Source organism: Sorex araneus, chromosome 1 (genome assembly GCF_027595985.1).
Source record: "Sorex araneus isolate mSorAra2 chromosome 1, mSorAra2.pri, whole genome shotgun sequence".
In the NCBI taxonomy this organism is placed as follows: Eukaryota; Metazoa; Chordata; class Mammalia; order Eulipotyphla; family Soricidae; genus Sorex; species Sorex araneus.
Window position 1 is genome coordinate 388,535,824 of NC_073302.1, and position 23,952 is coordinate 388,559,775.

Here is a 23,952-nt window from a genome sequence, read left to right on the forward strand (position 1 = left end):
TATACAATTATTAGCTACTAGCTGTCACTACAAGCAGTTTTTTTTTCTTTTTTTGGGTCACACCCGGCAATGCACAGGGGTTATTACTGGCTCATGCACTCAGGAATTACTCCTGGTGGTGCTCAGGGGAACATATGGGATGCTGGGAATCAAACCCAGATCAGCCGAGCGCAAGGCAAACGCCCTACCCGCTGTGCTATTGCTTCAGCCCCACTACAAGCAGTTTTTGTAAGAAAATAATTTTAATAAATTTTTTTTATCTACAAAAACAGTGGAATCACCACATGCATTTGTGTGTGGCTCCAATGTTTAAGCAAAAGGATGAGCCTAACTCTGATGTGTCCCTTGAAAGCAGAGTATCTCTGGATTTACCAACAAATCTATCCTTAAAAAATCATTTCAGTGGATAATATTTTACAATTTTAGCTAATCATAAATCCAAATGAGATCACAAATATTTCAAATTACTTGGTGGCAAAATAAAGGTTACAAAGATCTATTTAATATAAGAAGTTTTAAATAAAACTGAGGCCACAGTAAAGAGTATGGCAATACCTGAGCATAAACTTATCATTTAGAAAATTTTGGAATTTCCCCTCTTCACTCTAGTTTTTCCTATAAATCAGAAAGTTTCCTGGCATTTAGACACCATGTAGAATGCTACGCTTGTTAAAGATTTTGCACACAATTCTTTTACTGTGTAATTCTAATTCTTTTACTGACACACATCTTTCATAAGGATTTTTGGCACACCTGAATGCCTCTAACTCCTTTAGGTGCTTATGTTGTGCCTTGAGTGTTGTCTCCAGCTCCAGTTTAGTTTGTGCAAGTTCATTCTTCAGTTCAGCAACCACCATTTTCTCAGAACTCAGCTGCTCCTGCAGTTCTGTAGCTCTGTCTTTCACACTGCTGAGCTCCACTTGCATCTCCAGTATCTGTGACTGCTTATGTTGCATATTATATTCTAAGACATCTAGGTGGAAAATTAAGGTTATTAATAAAATATGATCAACACATATTAGGTTTAGAAATATTTTCATAAACAGAATGCTAGTAATTTAGAAGATTGCTTCAGAGACTGTAGGCCCCAAATGATCAATTTATAAAAGTAGCACTTTAGCACTGTAGCACTGTCGTCCCGTTGTTCATTGATTTGCTCGAGTGGGCACCAGTAACATCTCCATTGTGAGACTTGTTGCTACTGTTTTTGCCATATTGAATATGCCACGGGTAGCTTGCCAGGCTCTGCCGTGAGGGCGGGATACTCTCGGTAACTTGCTGGGCTCTCCAAGGAGGAATCGAACCTGGGTTGGCCGTGTGCAAAAGTACACAAACAAATATTTTCCTCAAAGTACTAATACTCAGGATTTCAGAAAAGTAAAACCATGTGAGGACAATTAACTGGGGTCCTGGCATAACTCAATGCAAAAGCACCAGCCTGGCAAACCTGAGGCTGAGTTTAATAGGCAATAGAGTCCCATAAGCCTGAGCAGGATTTGAGGCTGTTTGGGATCTGGTGCCATCTTCAGCATACCTCAGACATGCGTGTGTGAGCAGCAAAGCCAAGAATATGTCCCTCCACCAAGTGAGCACTGCAACAGAAATATGCACCAGGACCACAAAAAGTGTGACTTTTGTGAGCACACTGCAAACACCACAGCCAAGTGTGCACAATCTCTGGTGACTGCAATATCAGCAACAAACCAAGGGTATTAAAAAATATGTATCTTTTTAAAATGATAAATAATTTACATGACACGAGTAAACTAAAACTACTGTGCCTACACAATGCTAAGTTTTTTCATTTCAATTGTTTTGTTTTGGGGGCCACACCCCACTGGTGCTCAGGACTTACTCTGAGCTCTGCATTCAGGGATCATTCACTCAGGAGACCATATGCAGGGAAAGGGACCAAAGGCAAGCATGTGACTACCCGCTGTGCTATGGCTCCAGTCCATGTTTTTGTTTGTTTGGGGGCCATGCTTGGTGGTGCTCAGGGCTTACTACTAGCTCTGTGCTCAGAGATCACTCCTGGAGGGGCTGGGGGGAAGAAATAGGGTGCTGAGGAACAAACACATGCAAGACAAGCATCTTACTGGCTGTACCATCTCTTCAGCTCACAGGATACTATAAGTAAGAGCCTGAAATTTTTTTATTCAAATTTTCAACAGCATGCACTAAGAAATTTCTTTGGGGGGACTTTGGTCACACCCAGAAATGGTATGGGTTACTCCCATCATGTTCCATGTGGGACATTCCTATTTGTTCTCAGGGGACTACACAGTGCAGGATATTGAACCTCTGTTCCCACATACAAAGCAATGATTTCCCAATCATTTCCCCAGCTCCAGAAATTCTTATTTTTTTTGCTTTGTTTTGTTGTTTCAGGGTTTTGGGTTCACACTTGGTAGTGCCCGGGGCTTAATCCTAACTTTGGGACTGGCAGTGCTTGGGATCGCATTGGGGTCAGCCATGTACAAGGTAAGTGCCTTAATTTCTGTACTACCTCTTTAGAGCAGAAACTAAATATGGGGAAAAGAACGGGCCACGTCTGGTTGTGCTTAAGGATTATTCCTAGTGGTACTCAGATGACAATAATCTACCAGGAACTGAGTCAGTTGCATGCAAGGAGAATGTCTTACTCCATGTACTATCGGCCCAGATTACTTTTAATACCAGGGATGGAACCCAGGGTCTCACACACAGAGAGGCAAGTGTTACAACTATTATTTATTGACCCCCTCTCCAGTGCTCTTAGTTGCTAATGTTGCAATGATCAGAGATCACACACTTGGCTGTGGCACTCCCTCAGGGTCTGCAGTGCTTGCGTACTTGGATATGGTATGCACCAAGAACTGTCACCAAGAACTGTTCACTTTAATGAGGATGTTTACACAGGTTCTGGCTATAGCATTTGTTGGGGATTTCACTCCTGAATGCAGTATTTGAACACCTTAAACTGTGTGGGTAGATTATGTATTTGAGGTGGTAGCACACATCTGGCTATGCACCAGAGATCATTCTTTTGAGATGAGTCCAGTGAGAAATACCCCAGGGACCATGTTCAAAGCACGTTCAAAGTGAACTCTATTAAGGATGAAACACATGACCTTATGCTTTTCTTTTATTTCAATCCTCCAATTCATTCTACTCAGTGTCCCCTGCTCTGACCCCAATGGCTTCACACTTTCAAGATAGCACCTGAGCCCACTGAGCCATCACCTGGTGTGATGTGAAATATTTTCACATTTCAGACTTTGCTATATGTTCCTTAGAGTTCACAACCAAGAAAAAGGATTTAAAAAGAAAAAGTTATTCATATTGTAAATATGTATACTTAAATATTCACATTGTAAATATTGTAAATACAACTTTCTTTCACCAGGTTATCCTCATATAGAGGTTTGAAGCAAAGACGACAATTTCAATGAACTAAATGGACAATCTGATCTAGGTAATACTTATTTTACGTGAAATTGTCATTTTAAAATGAATTAGAAAATATCTTTATTTTCTCTAGAGTAAAATTATGCATATTACCTGACTAATGTTGAGAATGAGAAGAAAATGTGACTAAGGGAAAATGTGTTTAACAATAATTACAATTATGTAAGAAGACAAAGTTTAATATTTTCATGTATTTGTACCATAGAACATGAAGTTTTTACACAACATACCTTGGTTTGATTGATCACTTTCTTGCTCTCTTTTCAAAATCACTTTCCTACCATTTATTTGGTCATGCAGTGCTTGAATTTCAGATAACAAACTCCTCCTATCTGCACTCTGCAGCCATTCCATAACTTCCTGATATTCAATACCCTGTGACAATGCAAAGGAAAAAAAATCAAATCAAGAGAGTTGCAAAGGTATAGTAAAATTAAGCAGGATATCTGGGAAAGGAAAGGAACATACAAGCTCAAATTTCGGAAAGTTCAGTTTTTTTTGTAACTGGTAATATTGATTTTGAGCATGGGTGAAATAGGTTATCAGCAAAGCAACTGTTCACTCTTTATAGAAAAATATTTTTAAAATGTTTTTCTACATCACTATATGAGTGAAATGCAAACACAAAAGTTCATAAGTTTGTAACTGTACATCACAGTGATTCTTTAATAAGAAATAAAAATTGTTTTTCTAGGACCTACTATGAAATTGCAAACACATTTTTCAGATCAAACTTTTCTACACTAGTTCTTATACTCATAAATGATTATTGCTTGAACTGATTATTACTATAAATGTTTACTAAAGGGTGATTTACCAATTTCATTTCTTCTACATATTAGTTAGCATTCTAAGTAAAAATTTTATTAATTTAGTTCTATCAGTATGGCCTTGCTAAATGTGTGTGTTTGTGTGTGTGTGTGTGTAGGTGGGGGCAGGGATTCATCCCAGGGTTTCACACAAGCGTGGAGACTGCTCTACTATGGAATGACATCCCCAAGAGAACTTGTGGATTCTTATATTACTCATAGTTTATAACCTGTCAACTGTCATTGTTTACTTTGATGTCCAAATTGCCCCAAACTGGACTCAAGGAATGATTTCAGGCTGAATTTTATGACCTTCTGAAATATTCCCCTCATTCTTTAAGCAATTCATTTCAGCAAAACTAGATATCCCACATTCATCTGTACTTTTCTTGTCCCAGTTGAGCAATTGACCATTTTGTACAATGAGTCCTAGTTCCTTTTAAGGGTGAATGCATTTAAAAATCAAGATTTGGGAGCTAAATGTTATGAGTAAATTTTTAGTAACTGACGTAAAACTTAATTCCTTTACTAGCTATACATCCCAAGTTGGAATACAGACAATTGTAGAGTGGGAAAAGTCTTTTTATGTTTTCTGTTTATTCCTAGAAAATATGACCATTTAACTAAATTAACATGATATAAAAATAAGAAAAACTGAATATCTCAGCTATAGCTTTACTGATTCCAATTTCAATAAATTTTCTTTAAATAATATGCTTTTTAATATTTTTCCTTAACCATTGGGGAGTTTTCATTTTCATTAGCTATTTTAAAAAAATGTGTGTGTGCATCAGTTTGTGCGTGTGTGCGTGTGCATGCATGCATTCATGGGTGTGTGTGTGTGTGTGATCTTCTAGGGATTCAGAGATTGATTTCAGGGCCTCATATGTGTGAACCACGTCTTTCACCATTAAGCCATATCCCTGGCCTCAAGAACTAACTTTTATGTTTTTTAACCTCTCCATATGTCAATGGAATTCACTAATTGTTGTATTAATTACAACTTATTCTTATCATTTGTGGATTATATATTTATAAAATTATCTATCACTAAAATTTATCTTAGTGATTCAATATCTGCAATGCCTTTATAGTTGTTTGTAAACACGTATAGAGTGGCAAGCATTTTAAAATCATTAGATATATATCTTCCTTCTGAAGTCCAATACAGTGACAATGTCTTCTCTCATGTCTTATAAACAAATAAATGTTCTTTCTTTGGAGGTGGGGGAGATGGGCGATGGGGCACACCTGGCAATGAACAGGGACCACACCTGGATCAGTGCTCAGGGGCTGCAATTGACAGTACTCAGCGGATAATTTTTGTGGTGCCAGGCTTTGAGCCAGGGCTGCAGCTACGGCCACGTGCTAAATAAACATTTCTTAACTTTGTACTAATCTCTCTGACCCCACAAGTGTTTTTCCCCCATCCATTTAGGAATGTGCGTTTTGCATTTTCCTGTTTTTCATTCATGATTCTGATATCTAAAATGTTCCCAAGTATAGTGATAAAGTATTATTTAGTGTTCTAAACCACAAGAAGATTGTAATGTTATTTATGGTGAAAGTAATAAGTGTTAGATGTTTTGTTTAGGCATGAGGTCAGGGATACTGGCCATGAATTCAATCACAATGAAATAAAATAAGGCAATATATAGGCGCCTTTAAATAAAACATACATAGTAAGATTATAAATTGACAGGAACCTACCATGTACAATTAAGTTCTCTATATTTTCAATAGGTTCTTTGGAAATTGAAATGAAATACATACACAGAAACTAATTTTATAACAGTATCTGAACAATGGGATAACAGTGATAACAGTGATACAGTGATACAGTGATCTGTTACCAGGTGTTAGTTTCCTATGACAAATTTCTGGTCACAGAAACATAAAACTACTAAATGTTCCAAACAATTGAGGGCACAGAAACAAACTCAATAACAATTTAGACAGACTAAAGAACAGTCCGTCTTTGAGCTATGGGAAGAAAGCAAAGTAGAGAAAAACCACAAGACCTAAACAGAACATAAAAACCTAACACAAAACAATTTCCCTAGTAGCGATGGTTCATCATGCATGTCATTAAAAAAAATCAATAAAAATCTGCTTACTAATGCTGAGCATATTTAGAATGATTTAGTATTTAACTGTTTCTGAAATATTTTAGAGAAATGAAGAATATTTTTAATAACATCAATGTTATAGGACTCAAATTATAAGAACTTACTAGATTTCATTCCTTTTATGTTTTTTAGCTTATTTTATTGCTCCTTGTCTACCTTTATAAGTTGGATGATTAGCTTATTTTTAGTCTTGCTCATTTTCCAATAGCACATAAAATATTTAAGGCATTTAAGGTAAAATGATTTTTCCCTCAGTATTCTTTGTCTCCAATTAAAAATTTAACATTCAAACTTAATCAATAACTCACTTATTACTATTTTAAGACACTGTTTTAAGGTTTTATTCTGATACCTGTTCTTTGATTCTATGTTCCAAACAGCTGAATAATGCAACTGCATCTCTAGTACCTAGAGCTGTCAACTCGGTTTGAAAGGCAGCCAGTAAGACATTGCGCTCTTTCAAGAAAACTTGCTGAAGGGCAAGAAGAAGTTCAGTTCGCCAGTCTGTCAAGCTCTCGTGAGGATGAGAATTCTCGTAAACCTTGCAAAATATAAACAAAAAAAGTTTTTGTACAAGCATGTTTTTAAAATATTCTAAAAATAGTATTAATCTACCAACAAAAATATATACTACAAGTCAAAAGTATATGGATTTACTTTCAAGTGTGTGATCTGAGGCATTAAACAAAAGCATCATAATTCATACCAAAAAAAATCATGAAAGATAACATATCAAATGTCTTATGATAAAAATTATAAAAAAAACGGGGCTGGAATGATAGCACAGGGGTAGGGCGTTTGCCTTGCACCTAGCCGACCCATGTTCAATTCCCAGCATCCCATATGGTCCCCTGAGCACCGCCAGGAGTAACTCCTGAGTGCAGAGCCAGGAATAACCCCTGAGCATCACCAGGTGTGACCCCAAAAAGCAAAAAAAAAAAAAATATATATATATATATATATATATACATATATATAAAAAAACCCACTTAGATGATGTTTAATACTGAGTACCTTTGCTTCTCTATGCATTTGCATTTTAGCAATCAAATCCTTAAGGGATGAGATTGTACTGAGGTAAGCTCTTCTTTCTTCTAGCCAAGCCTCTGAAACTTGCTGAGCAGAATGGTCCTCTCCGTCGCTATAGGGAGACTCAGTGAGAGAGAGCACCTGCATGCCTTCATTATGCAGAGCTCTGAGTAATCCCTAGAAACCAAAATCCAAAAGCCAATACCATGAGAAATTCATCAAATATCAATAAAAGCAGGCACATATAAATACAATTTAAGCAAAACAGCTTATCTAGTCATATGAATTTGGAAATCACTGCTCAGAGGAAATGTTAGTCCTCCATCACTGAAAGCCTTCTTTCTGGAGGTAAGCCTCTCAAGGTCTAAAATTTATCTTTTACATATTTTGTAGGTCAGTTTAGTGGCTAATCATCAAATCCAAAAACCAGAAGAAATTTAGAACTGAAAGGTACAAAAGTTATAGGCTTGAGAGTGTTCTTAATAAATAAAACCAAGGCCAGGGGTCAGGGTGCTTATGATTTCAATTTGATCCCTGGCACTAAGAGACGCACCCAGTGAACACCACTGGGTATGGCTCTGGTGGCCCGGAGTACCATCTTGATGGCCTAAAATGCATAGAATCCAAGCAGCACCACATCTGCTGACCCAGATAACTGAGTATCTTCTAACGTGGTCCCTGACCCCCTTAGCATCACTTGGGAACACTTCCCCCTAAAATATACAAACGAAACCATCAGAAAAAAAATATTGAAAGTATTCCTACAAATACCTACTACTAAGTCTATTGTACTTTGTTATGTAGTAAATGCAAACTTAACAGTAAACAGACTTAGCTATGAAATTCTTTTCTCAGACTCTTACACTAAGTAACTTCTCATAAACAATATAGAAACCACAGTGGTTAAATTTTATTAAAAGATAAGTCTCTTAGTACCTTTATTTTCTTTGGAAATGAATCTGTTGAACTTTCACCTTCTTCTCTTCGGTCTTCTGATGCTGTATCAAATCCTTGACTTTGTGTAAGATAAATTCCTTGACCCCAGTCTGATCCAGAATCTACTTGCAAAAACAAAACAAAACGAAAAACCCACAACCATTAACTATTAAAATAGAAACCTTTCCTAAAGAAGTACTATAAAAAAAAATGCAGAAATTGGTAACTTACCACTGGAACAAACGTCTTTGGCTTGGTAAGCATCAGAATGTGTTACTTCAGGAATTGTGGATCCCTAATCAGAGAAAGAAAATATATTAACTTTTTTTTTCCTTAATAAAAATCAGGTTCAACAGTTTCATGGGGCTCTAAAAACAAAACCAAAGCAAAAAATACAACTGCTTATAGCTGTCACAATAATGGAGTAGGTTTAAAGTTATAATTATATCATAATGAAGAGACTGTTCCCAAATTTCTCTTGAAAGTAGAAACTTGGAAAAAAGTCACATGATGTACATATTATGAAAACCAAATACCTCTTTAGATGTCAGGCACTGTATCACTGCCTTCAAGGTACCACATTCCTCTGTCAGTAACTGAATAGCAACATAGTGTTCCCTCTTTAAGGTCTCAGTTTCTGAAATATGCCTGGATTCCATGTCCAAAATTTCAGCAGCATGTAGTTCATGCATTTGCTCAATTTTTTCAGTAAACTGACTGATTATTTCACTGACTTCTTCTGAATAACAGTCACTCTGTAAATCAATTTGAATTCCTGCATTTCTAACAAGAATTTCTGGAGTGTGATCGCTGCTACTGACTTTGACTGTCCCACTGGTCTGGGATGCAGCGCTTTTAACCACTTTAATAGGAAGTGGCTCTAATATGCAGAACTTTCTGCTTTCTTGTACCTCAGTCTTATCTTCTTTTTCTAAGAAGGAGGCTAATTTCTCTTCTGCCTCTGTTAGTTGATCACTAACTTCATTTAATTCTTTCTGGAGGGATTCCACTTTTCTTTCTCTTAACTAAGACAAAATGAACAGAAAAACATTATTACAATTTATCCATACTGAATGTAGACCTTAGTGTAGAAAGGTGAGTATAATTCACTAATGACATCTGTTAATTTAGTTTAAAATGGCAAGAAAGGGGTCAGAGTGATAATATAGCAGGTCGGGCATTTGCCTTGCATGCAACCAGCACAGGTTCAATCCTTGACATCCCATATGGTCCCCTGAGCACCACCAGAAGCAATTCCTGAGCGCAGAGCCAGGAGTAATACTACTGAGCATCACCAGGTGTGATACAAAAATAAAGAAAAACACTTAAAAATAATATAATTGGGGATGGAGCGATAGCACAGCAGGTAGGGCGTTTGCCTGGCATACGGCCCTCCTGGGTTCGATCCCCAGCATCCCATATTGTCCCCTGAGCACTGCCAGGAGTAATTCCTGAGTGCAAAGCCAGGAGTAACCCCTGTGCAGCGCTGGGTGTGACCCAAAAAGCAAATAATAATAATAATAATAATAATAATAATAATAATAATAATAATAATAATAATAGCAAGAAAAATGGAAATATTAATAGCTTCCAAATATCTTTTATATAAGAGTGAAACCACTTTTTGTATTCATAGGATAAGATAGTTCTCCTTAACACTTTTTTTCTTCTCCCTCATAACAGAGCTAGAGATTAAAACCATCCTACTAACAAATATTCTCAGGAAAATTCGGTCAAATGCTATGCTAATGAAAAAATTTGGAGCAATGAAGTTTTTCACTATATTTATAAGACTACTGGTTTTTAGCTTTAGAATTTGAGAGCTGGGTTTGTTCTAACAGAAAAAAATATACTTTGAAAATCAAATGAAGTAAGTAATATGAGACTGACACCCAAGGACAGTAGACACAAGGGCCAGGAATACTGCTCCATAGTTGGAAGACCGTCCCATGAGCTGGGGGAGAAGGCAGCTGGAAAAGAGAAGGGGTTGCTAAGTCAATGATAGTTGGAGGAATTGTTCAGGATGGGAGATATGTGCTGAAAGCAGATAAAGGACCAAACGTGATAGCCTCTCGGTATCTATATTTCAAACCATAATTCGGGGCTGGAGTGATAGTACAGAGGATAGGGCATTTGCCTTGTACGCGGCAGACCCGGGTTCGATTCCCAGCATCCTATATGGTCCCCTGAGCACCTCGATTTTTGAGCCCATGAGCAACCCCTGAGCATTGCTGGGTGTGACCCAAAAAAGCAAAAAAAAAAAAAACCCATAATGCCCAAAAATAGAGAGAGAGTATGGAGAAAATGTTCTGCCATAGAGGCAAGGAGAGGGTTGGAAAGTGGGGTGAATACTGGGGACAGTGGTGGTGTTAAATGGGCACTGGTGGAGGGATGGATGTTCAATCATTGTATGATTGAAATTCAAATATAAAAGCTTTGTAATGCTCTCTCATGGTTATTCAATGAAAAAAAAAAACAAGAAATCAAATGAAGTTAAATAAGAAATAAGTGAATCAAGACTATGTTACTTCTAATCTTACCAAAAGCTCTTCTTGTAGTGTTTCTGCCTTCTTTTTGTAACTGGCAAGTTCTTCCTTGTTAGCTGCTGATTCAGCTCGAACTGCCTCGAGCTGACCAAATAATTCACTTTCCTCATTGTTTTGAATTAGTTCAGTGGTAGTCTGAATGGTAGTGCAAAACAAAAAAATTTACATCATTAAAAATATATACATATGTAACATATACATACGTATATATTTGTATATATACATAAATATGTATGTATATATACATATATATATACACACACATACATACCTACACACACACGCGCGTGTGTATTTGGGCTGGAGAGATAGTACCGAGGGTAAGGTGCTTGTCTTTCACGCAGCTAACCTAGGTTTGATCCCCAGCACCCAATATGTTCTTCTGAGCACTGCCAGAAGTGATTCCTAAGTAGAGAAAGTTCCTAGTGCTACCAGGTGTGGACAAAAAAAAAAAAAAAAGCAGACAAAAAATATACATATCTAGAGAGAGAGAGAGAGCGCCAAGTTTAAGCTACACATTCTAATGAAGATTTCCAGAAATAATTTGCCTATCAGATAACAGGGACAAAATTATCTAAAATCTTTCAATAAATGGAGAAATATTTTGAGAATTATCATTTTATATTCTTTTGGGGTTAAGAGGTCTGGGCTACAGCTGGCTGTGCTCTGGTTTTACTCTTCATTATGTGTTCAGGGATCACAGCTGGCAGTGTTCAGGGAAGCTTATGTGGTTCTGGGGATCAAGTTAGGGTCAGTCACATATAAAGCAAGCCCTTTACCTCTTAATTTCTCTCCGATCCCCATTTTATATTCTTGAGAATGTAATAACAGAATGATTTTCTAAAAACGAAACCATGTCATTAGTATATCATTTGTATCACTTGTCATCCCATTGATCTTCGATTTGCTTGAGTGGGTGCCAGTAATGTCTCCCTTTGCCCATGACGCGTGCTTAGTGTAGCCCAATGGCACCTGCTCACTCCAGGAACACGAAGAGCCTCAAACTATTCATTCAAAGAAGTCTGACAATCTTGACAAAGAAGTCTAACCATCTAGTTGGTGGCCGGCCACATAGTCATTTGACGTCCCGTGGAATCTAGTCGGTTACAGCTCTAGTCCTGAATTGTCTCTGAATCGCATTACGTGTTTGGCCCATTGATTTTTGACGCCTTGGCATACAAGACAGCACCCCTAATTCTTTTTTTTTTTTTTTCGCTTTTTGGATCACACCTGGCGATGCACAGGGGTTACTCCTGGCTCTGCACTCCGGAATTACCCCTGGAGGTGCTCAGGGGACCATAACGGGATGCTGGGAATCGAAACCGGGTCGGGGAAGGCAAACATCCTCCTGCTGTGCTATTGCTCCAGCCCCAGCACCCCTGATTCTTGATCGTCAACTGAGGTCGGAACTCCGGATTCCTTCTCTCACTTGAGTGAAACGTGATATTCCAAGCATAGCTCCTTCGATTCCTCTTTGGGGTACTCAAATAGCGTTCTCATCCTGTTTACGTAGGGCCCAGGTCTCAGAGGCATATGTTAGTGCAGGAAGAACGGTGGAGTAGAAAAGATGTGCTTGGAGCTGCAGGTTCTTTGTCCTCTTAACCACTTTTTTTATGTTCTTGAAAGTGTTCCACGCTGCTCTCTTCTCCTGTGCAGTTCTAGCGCCAAGTCGTTCCTCATGTTGAATTCTCCACCCAGGTACACATAGCTGCTACAGTCAGAGATATTTGTTCCGTTGAGAGCAAATGGAATGTAAGGGACTAATTCATTTTTCATGAGCATTGTTTTGGTGAGATTCAGCTGCAGTCTGACCTTTCAACACTTGTGGTCGAAGTCGGACAGCATTTGTGCCGCTTGGCTAATGTTTGGCATTATTTGGTCATTAGCATATATTCTAAACATTTATAAATTATTACTAAAAACGCTTTTTATTACTATTCAAGACCTTTTCACATTTATTTCTCAAAAGGTACCATGCATTGGGCCAGAGCAATAGTACAGCAGACAGGGCTCTTGCCTTGCATGCGGCTGACCTAGGTTCCATCCCCAGCACCACATAATGGTCTCTTGAACACCGCCATGAGTGATCCCGGGGCATAGAGCCTAAGAGTAAGCCCTGAGCACAGTGGGTATGTACTTCCAAACAAACAAACTAGCAAACAAAAACAACAAAAATAGATACCACATCTTACAAATATATTTCTTAAGATATTTTACATAAAATTTTCATTCTATTTTAATATTAGAAAAATTTATATTATCACTAAAGCAGGAGGAAAGGCATAGTAAATGAAGTGAGTTATTATTCCTGGAGGCACCAATCAGCTCAAAGGGCTCTGGAGCATTAAGTTGTGTACCCCCCCAAAAACCAAAAAAACCTAAAAACCAAATTTATCCTTTGCAAAAGAAATTATGTATTTATAGAATTCTCACTTATTAGTTAAGCTCCCAGTGTTCAAACAGGACTGCATGTTTACTAGATAAAATTACAGATATGTAAAGTGAGAATTCGAAATTTAAAGTCCTTTCATATATTTTCTATAATAAATGATTCCAGATCTATACACAAGAGTAGATTTATAAGAGTAAAATAAAAACACCCTTTTCCTAAGAGACTAAAATTAACAAATATAAAATGTACAAAAGTGGGTTATAACTAAAATTTTGATATTTTCTATTATTTAATGGGGTAAAAACACCTACACAATCTTCTAGATGAGCACTGCTAGCTACATTTAATCTTTTAAATTTCTTTCTTTCTTTTTTTTTTTTGCTTTGTGGGTCACACCCGGCGATGCACAGGGGTTACTCCTGGCTCTGCACTCAGGAATTACCCTTGGCCGTGCTCAGGGGACCATATGGGATGCTGGGATTTGAACCCGGGTTGGCCGCGTGCAAGGCAAACGCCCTACCCGCTGTGCTATCGCTCCAGCCCCTAATCTTTTAAATTTCTTTGGACTATTCCTGATGAGAGCTCGTTTGGAGATTCCAGGGTGTCTAGGGGCACATAGCTACGCAACTACTGATATATCCTTAAACCCAACTCTCTATCTCCATTTCTGTTGGGGAAAAGCTGTCCTCTTCTACTAAGCATGCAGGTCATCCTCCTCCTGGAGAGATACACATGAAGTGGTGAGACAGGAAGGGAAATCCTTCTAGTCAACCAGATCAGGTGAACCAACCCTGGTGATCAATGAGATGATAGATGTCGCAGTTAGATTTCCCTTACATACCTGAATACTCTTAAGGGCTCTGCTAGTAAAATGAGTAATGTGATTTAAAGACTACCACATAAAGTTTTGATTAATTATTCTAATGAATACATGAGTGCACAGAACAGCAATGACATTTTTATGAAACTCATTCACATATGAATTGGTAGATGCAAAGAACAGCACATTTAATTTAGTAAATTATCGATCATATTAAGAGACATGGAATGAGTATACTGGAATATTTAACTGAAAACAATCAAATGCAAACTAACCTTGAGAACTTCAACATCTCCTTGAGGACTTCTTTTCCTTTCTATATTTTTTGGTATTTTCTCATTGCCCTCCAATAGCTTCTGTAGCTCTAGAAGCTTCTTCTCTTTTTCCATAGCCTTTTTCTCTGCAATTTCAACCTGTTCTTTTTCTACAATCAAGCTTGTCTGCATTTCAACAATTTGGCTTTCTAGTTCTGATATCCTTAAGGTTAATGCTGATACATCTAACACCATCTCATTGTCTGTTAATTGATCTAAAGTCTGTATACTTGGTTTTTTTGGTTCTAATGAAACTGCTTGCTTTTCTTGATAGACTTTTGCATACTCCTTAAATGCTTCAAGTTGGACTTGACTCACAAGAGCAGCAGCGACCTTTTCTTCAAGTATATTCTGTAAGTTTATAATCTTCCTTTTAAGCATTTCTGCTTCAGATTGGCCTTGCTCTTGCAAGTCCTTTATTTGTTTATAACACTGTGTAAGTTCTAAGTCTTTTGCACTCACAGTGTTCTCAAGTTGTAGCACCTTTATTTCAAAACTGTTTATGGAAATTCGGCTACTTTCTTCCAAAGATTTGAGGTAAGTCTGATTTTCCAGAGGTGTCAGAGCATTCTGAGTGAGGTCTACATCCAGTTCAGATTTGTTTTTGTGCAGAACATCCACATCTATGTGAGTATTTTTTTCTGGTACACTCTGGATTTTCCCCACATTTTCACGTTCTTTCTTTAAGTTGCATAATTCTTGTGTTAGCTGGTTCACTTTAACATTTGTTTCTTTTAGCACATTTTTTGTTAAGGCCATTTCTTCATTAGTAGTTTCTACTTGTTGTTCCAAAGCCAGTTTTTCCGCTGTTACCATATCCAATTGATGTTTTAAACTATCTGCCTCTTCTGGGAAAGAATTAGCATCCAGTGATGCCTTCTGTTCAATATTTGCTAATTCTTGTTGAAGCTTTTCAATCACTTCATTGAGCTGCTCAATTTCTTCGTCTCTGTTTTTCTTTACACGTTCTTGATCGATCATCAAACATTCTATTTGGTTTTCAAGATTTCTTATCAGTTCATTTTTTTCTTCAATAATCTATAAATAAAAAAAATACACAGTAAATACACACACACACACATGTAGTTTTTCCCCCTTTTTCCACTTCACTACTGAGGCACATCACTGATTCTGACTTTATTTTGGAAATTCTGCTTCAGAGCACAATCTTAAAGTGTAGTTCACACAAAAATAATATTCATTTTCAAACATACACTGTTTTACTTTTTAAGACAGACCAGTCATCTTCTAGGACATCAAGAATCTCAATGAAAATTTCATTCAGAAAATTCTGCTAAATATAAATTTATACTGCTAGTAGTTTAAATTCTACTGAAAAGGCATTATCAGTATATTCTAATTGAAAAGGTATAATATACTGAAATAAAATCAGTTTTAAACAAGTAGTGTACAAAGTTAATTATCTTAACTCACAAAAGAGAAGAATAGATTTGATAGATTTGATTTGAATATGATAAAAATCTGAGTTACCAGAAACTCTCAAGAAAACATTAAAACTCTTGGAGAATTCTAGGATGTAACAAAATACTCATAGTTAATGGAAAATGTGTCCTTATAATTAATGAATAAAGAGAATTAAGGTTTGTGTGTTCATTATATTCAAGGAGAAAATGAAAAATAAATTTCAATTTAAAATTGCTAAATTTAAAATTAAAACTAATTTCATGTACTAATTAATTTTAAGAGTGTACCTTATTATCTGTTGTAATTTCAAGCTGATGTTGAAGTTTTGTAATCTGATCATTCAATTGGCCAATTTCTACCTCTTTTTCCTGCATTAATTGAACAAATTTCCCAAATAGCGCATGCTGATCATGAGTAGAAATAGCATCAGATTCCTTTATGGCAAATCCTAGTTTCTCCATTTCATCCTGGAAATAAGAATTACATTTTAAGCAGATTAACACATTTGATTTTGATAACACTTTACCAAAGTGTACAAATAAAAATCATTAGTATCATAATAATTAGAAATCAACTTTATTTTGGGAGAGTTTGGGGACACAACCGGTCATGCTCAGGGCTTACTTGTGGCTATGTGCTCATGAATCACTCCTGGTAGGGTCAGGAGACCATTTGTGGTCCTGACGATCAAACCTGGATTAGCCACATGCAAGGCAAGTGCACTACCCACAGTACTATTCCTCCAGCTCATAAATCAACAATTCTTAAAAGTATTTTGATAAAGTATCAACTTTTTTTTTCATTTGTGATTAATTCAAGTGTTTATTTTGGGTTGAAAATTAAGTTCTAAGTTTGGAGAGACAGCTCAAAGGGCTGGTGTGTATGTTTTGCGTGGAGGAGTCCCAGGTTTAAACTCTGATACCACATTGTCCCCCAAGGTGTGGAAATGTTTACCTCCACTCAACATACCCTAAAAAAAAAGAAAAGTTCCAGACAAATCCATTTGATACTAATGATCCTCTTTTAAGTAATACTTAACATCTGGAATCAGGAAGTGCTTATAATACCAGTCACAGAGTATTAAAAACTATCAATTAGATATAGGCAATTTTTTTTTTAAGAATTACCTTAAACAACTTGTTTTCTTGTTCAAGTTCTTGTAGACGGGTAGTAGATTCCTTTTTTTGTATTTCCAATTGCATATGTAGTTGTTGAACTTCTTCATTCTTATTTTCTAGTTCTTCTCTGAATTGCTCTAATTGTTCTTCTAAGTTAGTGATCTTTAATATAAAATTACCAAAAGAGAAAAACACTAATCATACAAATACTTGACAAGAGATAGTCAAGAGTGTTATATTAGTTCTATAAAGTACACCTGCTTAAAACATGTGAGTCAGAAAATAAAGGAAAGTTTTTTTTGTTTGTTTTCTTAAGCCAGATGTTTCTAAACATGTTCACCATGTCCAGAAATTTTGTTTCTAGACATGTTTAAAAACTCTATCATTCTTTCCAGAGCAAAGAGTTCCCAAGACCTTCAGAGGGATACACAGTTACTTTCTTCCTATAATCTTCTATAATAAAGCAGAAAAAAATCATGGGAGGAAGGAAAACAATATACATTTTAAGGTACCAGTTATATCTGTTGCTCTTCTTAAAGCTCAAAGAGTTGCAGAATTATATCAGTTATTTAAGCCACCAAGCAAGTCTCAATAACTTAGTTTATATTAAAGTTAAACCAGTGAAATTTGGTGTCATGGGACTTGCCTATAGAAGGAAACAGAGACACTAAGTGCATGAGATACTTAGGTCTGAAATATTCATAAGACAATTTTAAGAGAAACTGGCTCATTCTCACATAAGTGAAACAGAAATATAGCTTATTTCTAAGGATAGATTTTGTTAATACTACAGCAGTTACTCCTTGTAGTTACGTAATGAGACTGAAATTAATGATTGAGATTAAGAGCGAGTTATTGTATTTTTACAAACTGGATTTGGTTAAGGACAAGAACAGCCACTTTAGCTCACTACTTTGCTGTTACTTAATAAAAATTTAATGACTGGATCTTCAAAAATGTATTTATTCAAAGATCAAAACTCCTACATTAAAAGCAATCTTGGATGAAGGAGTAGCATTTAGTGGCAGATGGCAGAGAGAACAGCTTATTAATTATTTAATGTCTTACAACTTAAAAGTGGCATATGTCACTTACACAATAATTCATAACCAGAAAATATTTCCTTAACAGGAGCAATATAAATAATAAGCATCATTTATAGATTATTTGCCATTAGCACTGAATATAGTCATTATATGTATTATTATATTTTAAAACCCTTTATACATTGTGATATCCGTATTAGAATTATCCCCTTTCCAGAGATGAGGAAAACAGCCATGGAAAGAGAAATACTTTGTCTAAGGCTGAATGACTAAGTATGTGGTAAAGTCAAGAGTTTACCTTTGGAGCTCTAAATTCTTAACTATCATTTACCCTACTGCTAATAACTAATGTCTGAAACTTGTATTTAAATATTTTTCTGTAACACTGGTATTAAACTCATTAGACATAACACATACGTTCTGTAGATGTAGGCATGTAATTATCAGGTTAGTCTGCCCAACACTGTGATGATTGTATCTTCAAAGCTCTCCAACAGTGCTTACCCTAATCTTCTATAACAACTTTTGATGACAAGGTATTATTTTAAAATCAATACATACATATACATTTAAGTTCAAAATTGCAGCCTTTGGAGTGGAAGAAAGAGAAGGGACCGTGGTGCAGGGAGACTGACACTGGTGGTGGAGGTGATGTAGAAGAATTTTAAGCAAAACATTGTACTATCAATACTACTGTAAACCATGATACCTCACTTTAAAAACAACAGCCCCATCTCAAATGATATTTGCCTTCTTTTTGAATATGCCAATTTGTGGTGAAAATCATAACCATATGATCCAAATCTTGCTGTTTGTTGCGTAGTCCCTGAAGCAGCATAACTGACATCATCAGGAAACCTATCACACAGTATACTCCTTCTTTGTTGTAGAAGGGGTGGGGCACATCAGGTGGTACTTGGGGGTCACTCCCTGCAGTACTTGAGGAAGAATGCATGGCACAAGTCCAAACTCAGGTTCCTGCATTTGCATTGCAAAGCATGCACTCACTCACTCCACTGAACTTTTCTCTGACCTTTAGGTGCATGTTTTTAAGTCCCACTCAGATGTTCTGAAAAAACATTCTCATTTTAACAAGATCCTAGGGGAATTGTTGCATACATTTAAAGTGTGAGAAGCATTACTCTAAAGCTTCAACATTATATTAGAAGCAGCTGAAGTCGAAGTATTAGACTCCTCTAGTTCCCTAAATTGATACTGTAGGGGCATTTTTTTCAATTTTTCCAACCCCTGTTTAGCCTCTGGCTATCTTACTACTAAACTTATAACAACCTAACAAGAAGATTATTTTAAGGCTTAGTAGACTGGCAATGATTTGCTTTAATCTTTAAACATGTAGTTACTAAATAATATTTGAACTCTGAATTACATTAATTTGTACCTACTTGTGTGGTTTTTAAAGTTTTTTTTTAAATCAAGTGCAGGGGCCAGAGAGAGTGAAGTGGGTAGGGTGCTTGCCTTGCACACATTGCATAGACCACCAGGAGTAATTTCTGAGTGCAGAGCCAGGAGTAACCCCTGAGTATGGCCAGGTATAGCCAGGTGTTACCCACACTCCTCAAGAAAGTGTTTCTTTTTTTTTTTATCACTTTTAAATGTGTATCCACATTTCCCCTACTCTCCAAAATTAAATCTGATATGATTTGGTGGTTCTTTTTTTGGCTACGGAACACTAGTAACTAGTACATCTTTCTCTTCTATGTTCCTGTTATTTTAGATGAGAGGGTTCTGCCAGTCACTCTTCAAGTGAGTTACTATTATTAAACACCTGTAGACCAGGATCAGCTGTCAGTTTAACCCTTTACTCACTAAACATGTCTGGCCATCTCGTCAGTAATTACCTAAGTAGAATCAACTATGACTGCTTTGGGGACTACTTGTGAAAATCTACTTTTTTAGGAAACAGATTATTAGTCTTTGATTATTTTTCTTTTCAGAAGACAGAAAAAAGTACCCTATTACCCTTGGAGAAATCACAAAACAAGAGTCTTTTAGATAAACTTTAGTATAATGTAATAGTGAGAAAATGACTTTTCTCATGGAAATGATTATTAAAAATCATTTATAGAGCTGGCTATTTTTATTATTTTTTTATTAGTGAATCACCATGAGTTACAGTTACAAACTTGTGAACTTTCATGTTTGCATTTTGTTTATATCCCTCCACCAGTGCCCAGTCCCCTCCACCAATGTTCCCGGTATCCCTCCCACCCTCCCACCCCATCCCCGCCGCCCTACCCCACCTCTGTGGCAAGGCATTCCCCCTTGTTCTCTCTCTCTCCTTCTGGGTGTTGTGGTTTGCAACAGAGGTACTATGTGGACATCGTGTTTGATCTATATTCTATTTTCAGAGTGCATCTCCCATCCCGTGCAGGTCCTCAAACCACACTTTACCTGGTGTTCCCTTCTCTATGCAAGCTGCCCCTTCCTCCAGCATGTGGGGCCAGCTTCCAAGACTTGGAGCCAACCTCCTGGTACTTATCTCTACTATTATTGGGTGTTAGTCTCCTATTTTATATTCCACAGATGAGTGCAATCTTTCTATGTCTGTCTCTCTCTTTCTGACTCATTTCACTTAGCATGATACTTTCCATGTTGATTCACTTATATGCAAATTTTATGACTTCATCTTTTCTAACAACAGCATAGTATTCCATTGTGTAGATATACCAAAGTTTCTTTAACCAGTTATCCGTTCTCGGGCACTCAGGTTTTTTCCAGATTCTGGCTACTGTAAACAGTGCTGCAATGAACATTCGAGTGCAGATGTCATTTTTACTGTACTTTTTTGCCTCTCCGGGATATATTCCCAGAAGTGGTATTGCTGGGTCAAATGGGAGCTCAATTTCTAATTTTTTGAGGAGCGACCATACTGTTTTCCAAAAGGGCTGAACCAGTCGGCATTCCCACCAGCAGTGTAGGAGGGTTCCTTTTTACCCACATCCACGCCAACAGCAGTTGCTTTTGTTCTTTTGGATGTGTGCCATTCTCTGTGGTATGAGGTGGTATCTCATAGTTGTTTTGATCTGCATCTCCCTGATGATTAGTGATGAAGAGCATTTTTTCATGTGCCTTTTTGCCATTTGTATTTCTTCCTTGAGAAAGCTTCTGTTCATTTCCATCCCCCATTTTTTTGATGGGGCTGGGAGTTTTCTTCTTGTAGATTCCAACCAGTGCCTTGTATATCCTTGATATCAGCCCCTTATCTGATGGGTATTGGATGAATATCCTTTCCCATTCTGTAGATTGCCTTTGTATTTTGGTCACTGTATCTTTTGCAGTGCAGAAGCTTCTTAGTTTAATATATTTGTTTAAACAAACAAATATATTTGTTTAAACAAATAAATATTTGTTTATTTCTGTTTCTACTTGATTGCTTAGTTCTGTGTCATCTTTGAAGATACCTTTGGCTTCAGTATCATGGAGGGTATTTCCGACCTTGTCTTCAATGTACCTTACGGATTGTGGTCTGATGTTGAGAGAGCTGGCTATTTTTTAAAGCTCTCTGAACTGCAGTTTCAAGTACTATCTAAATACAAAAATCACTTTTGTATTTTCAAAGCACTAATATTTATACATGTTTTATGTTCACTAGAAAGTCCTAAGCACAGCCAGTATGGCCTAACATTCCTGTCCCTACTCCACAAATAAAATACAACTTTCTGTTTGTTTGAGAGCCAAACCTGGTGATGCTCAGGAGTTATTTATTCTTGCCTTGGAACTCTGGAATTATTCCTGGAGGTGCTCGGGGAACCATATGGGCGGTCAGAGACTGAACCTGGGGTTTTCACCCTACCCGCTGTACTATCACTCCAGCCCCCATAAAATGATACTTTCAAAAGGCCTTATTTAAAATCATTTAGATCCACTTTTATCATAAAAAATAAACATCTTACCTCTTTCTCCTTTCTGTCTATGGCATCTCGCTCAGCCTGTAATTGTACTTCTAGAGACAAATCTGCTTTACTTTCTATCACCCCAAACTGTTTTTGGTCTTCCACCTTTAAATATAGAAGAGTTTTCTCAAAATCTCAAACATTAAACTCTGATTATTTTACGGAAGAAGTGACAACTGAATCTCACCAATTCTAAGTAATCTACATTAGTGAATAATCCACAAGTCATGGATATTTTATCCTGAATACATCTTATATAAGCAGGTATATTTAATGATTTTAAAATTTATTCCTCAGATAAGAATGGGTGATATTCTTAAAATTTATTCTTCAGATAATATAAAAGCTATCTCTTTATCTGCACCCTATCATGCATCTTTATACTGTCCTTTTAAAAAATTATTTTTACTTTCTGAAGTAAAATGGGAATATACTTCATGTATCTGTTTCAATATAGTTTTCCTTTCTTAGTATTAGAATAAACAGCTATGCTCTCAAGACATAATATAAAGCATATATCTACATACATATGTTATAGTACAATAATATCAATAAAAAAGGCAATAGCAAATTTTAATTTAAGAGAATCAATTTTGGTAGTTAAGAGTAACATGCATTAAAACATTTGACAAAGTTAAGTGCCCCAGAAGTGATATACCTTTTGAAAAGTATCTGTACTGTTGAGTAAGGCTTGTTCTAATTCCCTAATTCTAAATTCCAATTTCTCAATTTCTTCATTCCTCTCCTGTATATCCCTCTGAAATTGCTCTATAGAGAGCAAAAGTTCACTGCATTTGTCTGTTTTTTCTTTCAGATGATTTGTTAACTGTTCAACCTAGAAATAAGAAAAAGTATAACATTTAAAAAATTTTACAGTAACATATCTATACTTATTTTCAAGAGAATTTTTATATGCTATCCTAACTTATGAAAATAATAGCAACTGCCATCTTCAACTATGGTGACGTTTTTAAGTGACAAAATGAACCAAGACTAGTAAAAGGGAAATTCTCTTTTCAGTAATTTCTTAATTACTTTTTTAAAAAGTCCCTTCTCTTAAGACTGAAATGTTCTCCAGTTGAGAGGAGAAAAATAATTACATTTTTGAATAATATTGAATTACTAGCTCTTTTATTTTTATTTTTTTTGGGCAGAGAAACTTTTCATTTTGTTTTCTGAATTATAAGCATTTATATTACAACCACACTAACAATATAACAAATTTGTAAAATATTAACATTTTTACTGAAATATAATTGCCTAACAAAATACTTCACAGATCATAGTTTTCTTTTTATTAATGGTCATAATTAATGCATCTAAATAATACACTGGCTCTAAATACTACAGGAGATGGAGGAGCAATAATAGAGCTACTTCAAAAGCATTTACAGCCTACATATGCCGCCGGTTTAGAACAGAGATAAGATGTACAGTGGTGAGGGGGATCTGTGGAGTTTAAAAGTTTACCAAAGAGGTCCTTATACAGGCACATCCACTTAAATGAATGGCTCTGAGACAGAATACAAAATGTATTAAGAGATAGCTTATGCAATTAGTACTGATCTAGTGACAGGATAAAGCTTGCTTTAAAAAAAAGCACTGTGGACATCCCACAACTGCTGACATGCAAGCTCATCTATCAGCCCAGCTTCAGAGACTCATGATTACATCTCATATGGGATCAACTATCTGCAAAAATTTCTTGGATATACTGGTTCCCTGCTGAGAACTCTGTGGACGAAGGGTGGGGGGCAGGCGGGGGGTGCTCTCAGGAGCTGGGCAGGCCAAGTCTCCACCCTTCAGAAGCCCAAGTAGCCATCCTCACACCGCAACAGCTACCACTATGTCAGAGCCTCAAGACTGAGCTCCACCAAGACGCCAAACTGCCCAAAATTTCAGGTACACCTTTTATTTTATCTTATTTTATTTTTGGTCTGAGAACTCCTGGCTTCCTAGGAGTGGGGTTGGACAACATCCCCCAAATCCCACAAGCGTTGCCATGAAAGCTCACTGCCCAGTTAAAT

At 36.6% G+C, this 23,952-nt stretch overlaps 1 protein-coding gene across 6 annotated transcripts in view; it reads right to left on the bottom strand.

Annotated features, from left to right (window-relative positions):
* The window catches only part of AKAP9 (A-kinase anchoring protein 9), a 145,566-nt gene that overhangs the window by 18,273 nt on the left and 103,341 nt on the right, over positions 1-23,952 (bottom strand). For 3 of the 6 annotated variants that reach the window (XM_055124946.1, XM_055124956.1, XM_055124928.1), the window contains 13 exons: positions 22,584-22,760; positions 21,926-22,030; positions 16,975-17,127; positions 16,135-16,314; positions 14,384-15,460; positions 10,891-11,031; positions 8,887-9,375; positions 8,582-8,645; positions 8,351-8,475; positions 7,400-7,591; positions 6,738-6,926; positions 3,678-3,822; positions 754-973 (listed from right to left, as the gene is read on the bottom strand). In XM_055124946.1, the coding sequence (XP_054980921.1) occupies positions 754-973; positions 3,678-3,822; positions 6,738-6,926; positions 7,400-7,591; positions 8,351-8,475; positions 8,582-8,645; positions 8,887-9,375; positions 10,891-11,031; positions 14,384-15,460; positions 16,135-16,314; positions 16,975-17,127; positions 21,926-22,030; positions 22,584-22,760 (3,257 nt within the window). The remainder of the gene's footprint in view (positions 1-753; positions 974-3,677; positions 3,823-6,737; positions 6,927-7,399; positions 7,592-8,350; positions 8,476-8,581; positions 8,646-8,886; positions 9,376-10,890; positions 11,032-14,383; positions 15,461-16,134; positions 16,315-16,974; positions 17,128-21,925; positions 22,031-22,583; positions 22,761-23,952) is intronic. The other 3 variants (XM_055124969.1, XM_055124965.1, XM_055124937.1) reach the window with 3 other exon arrangements.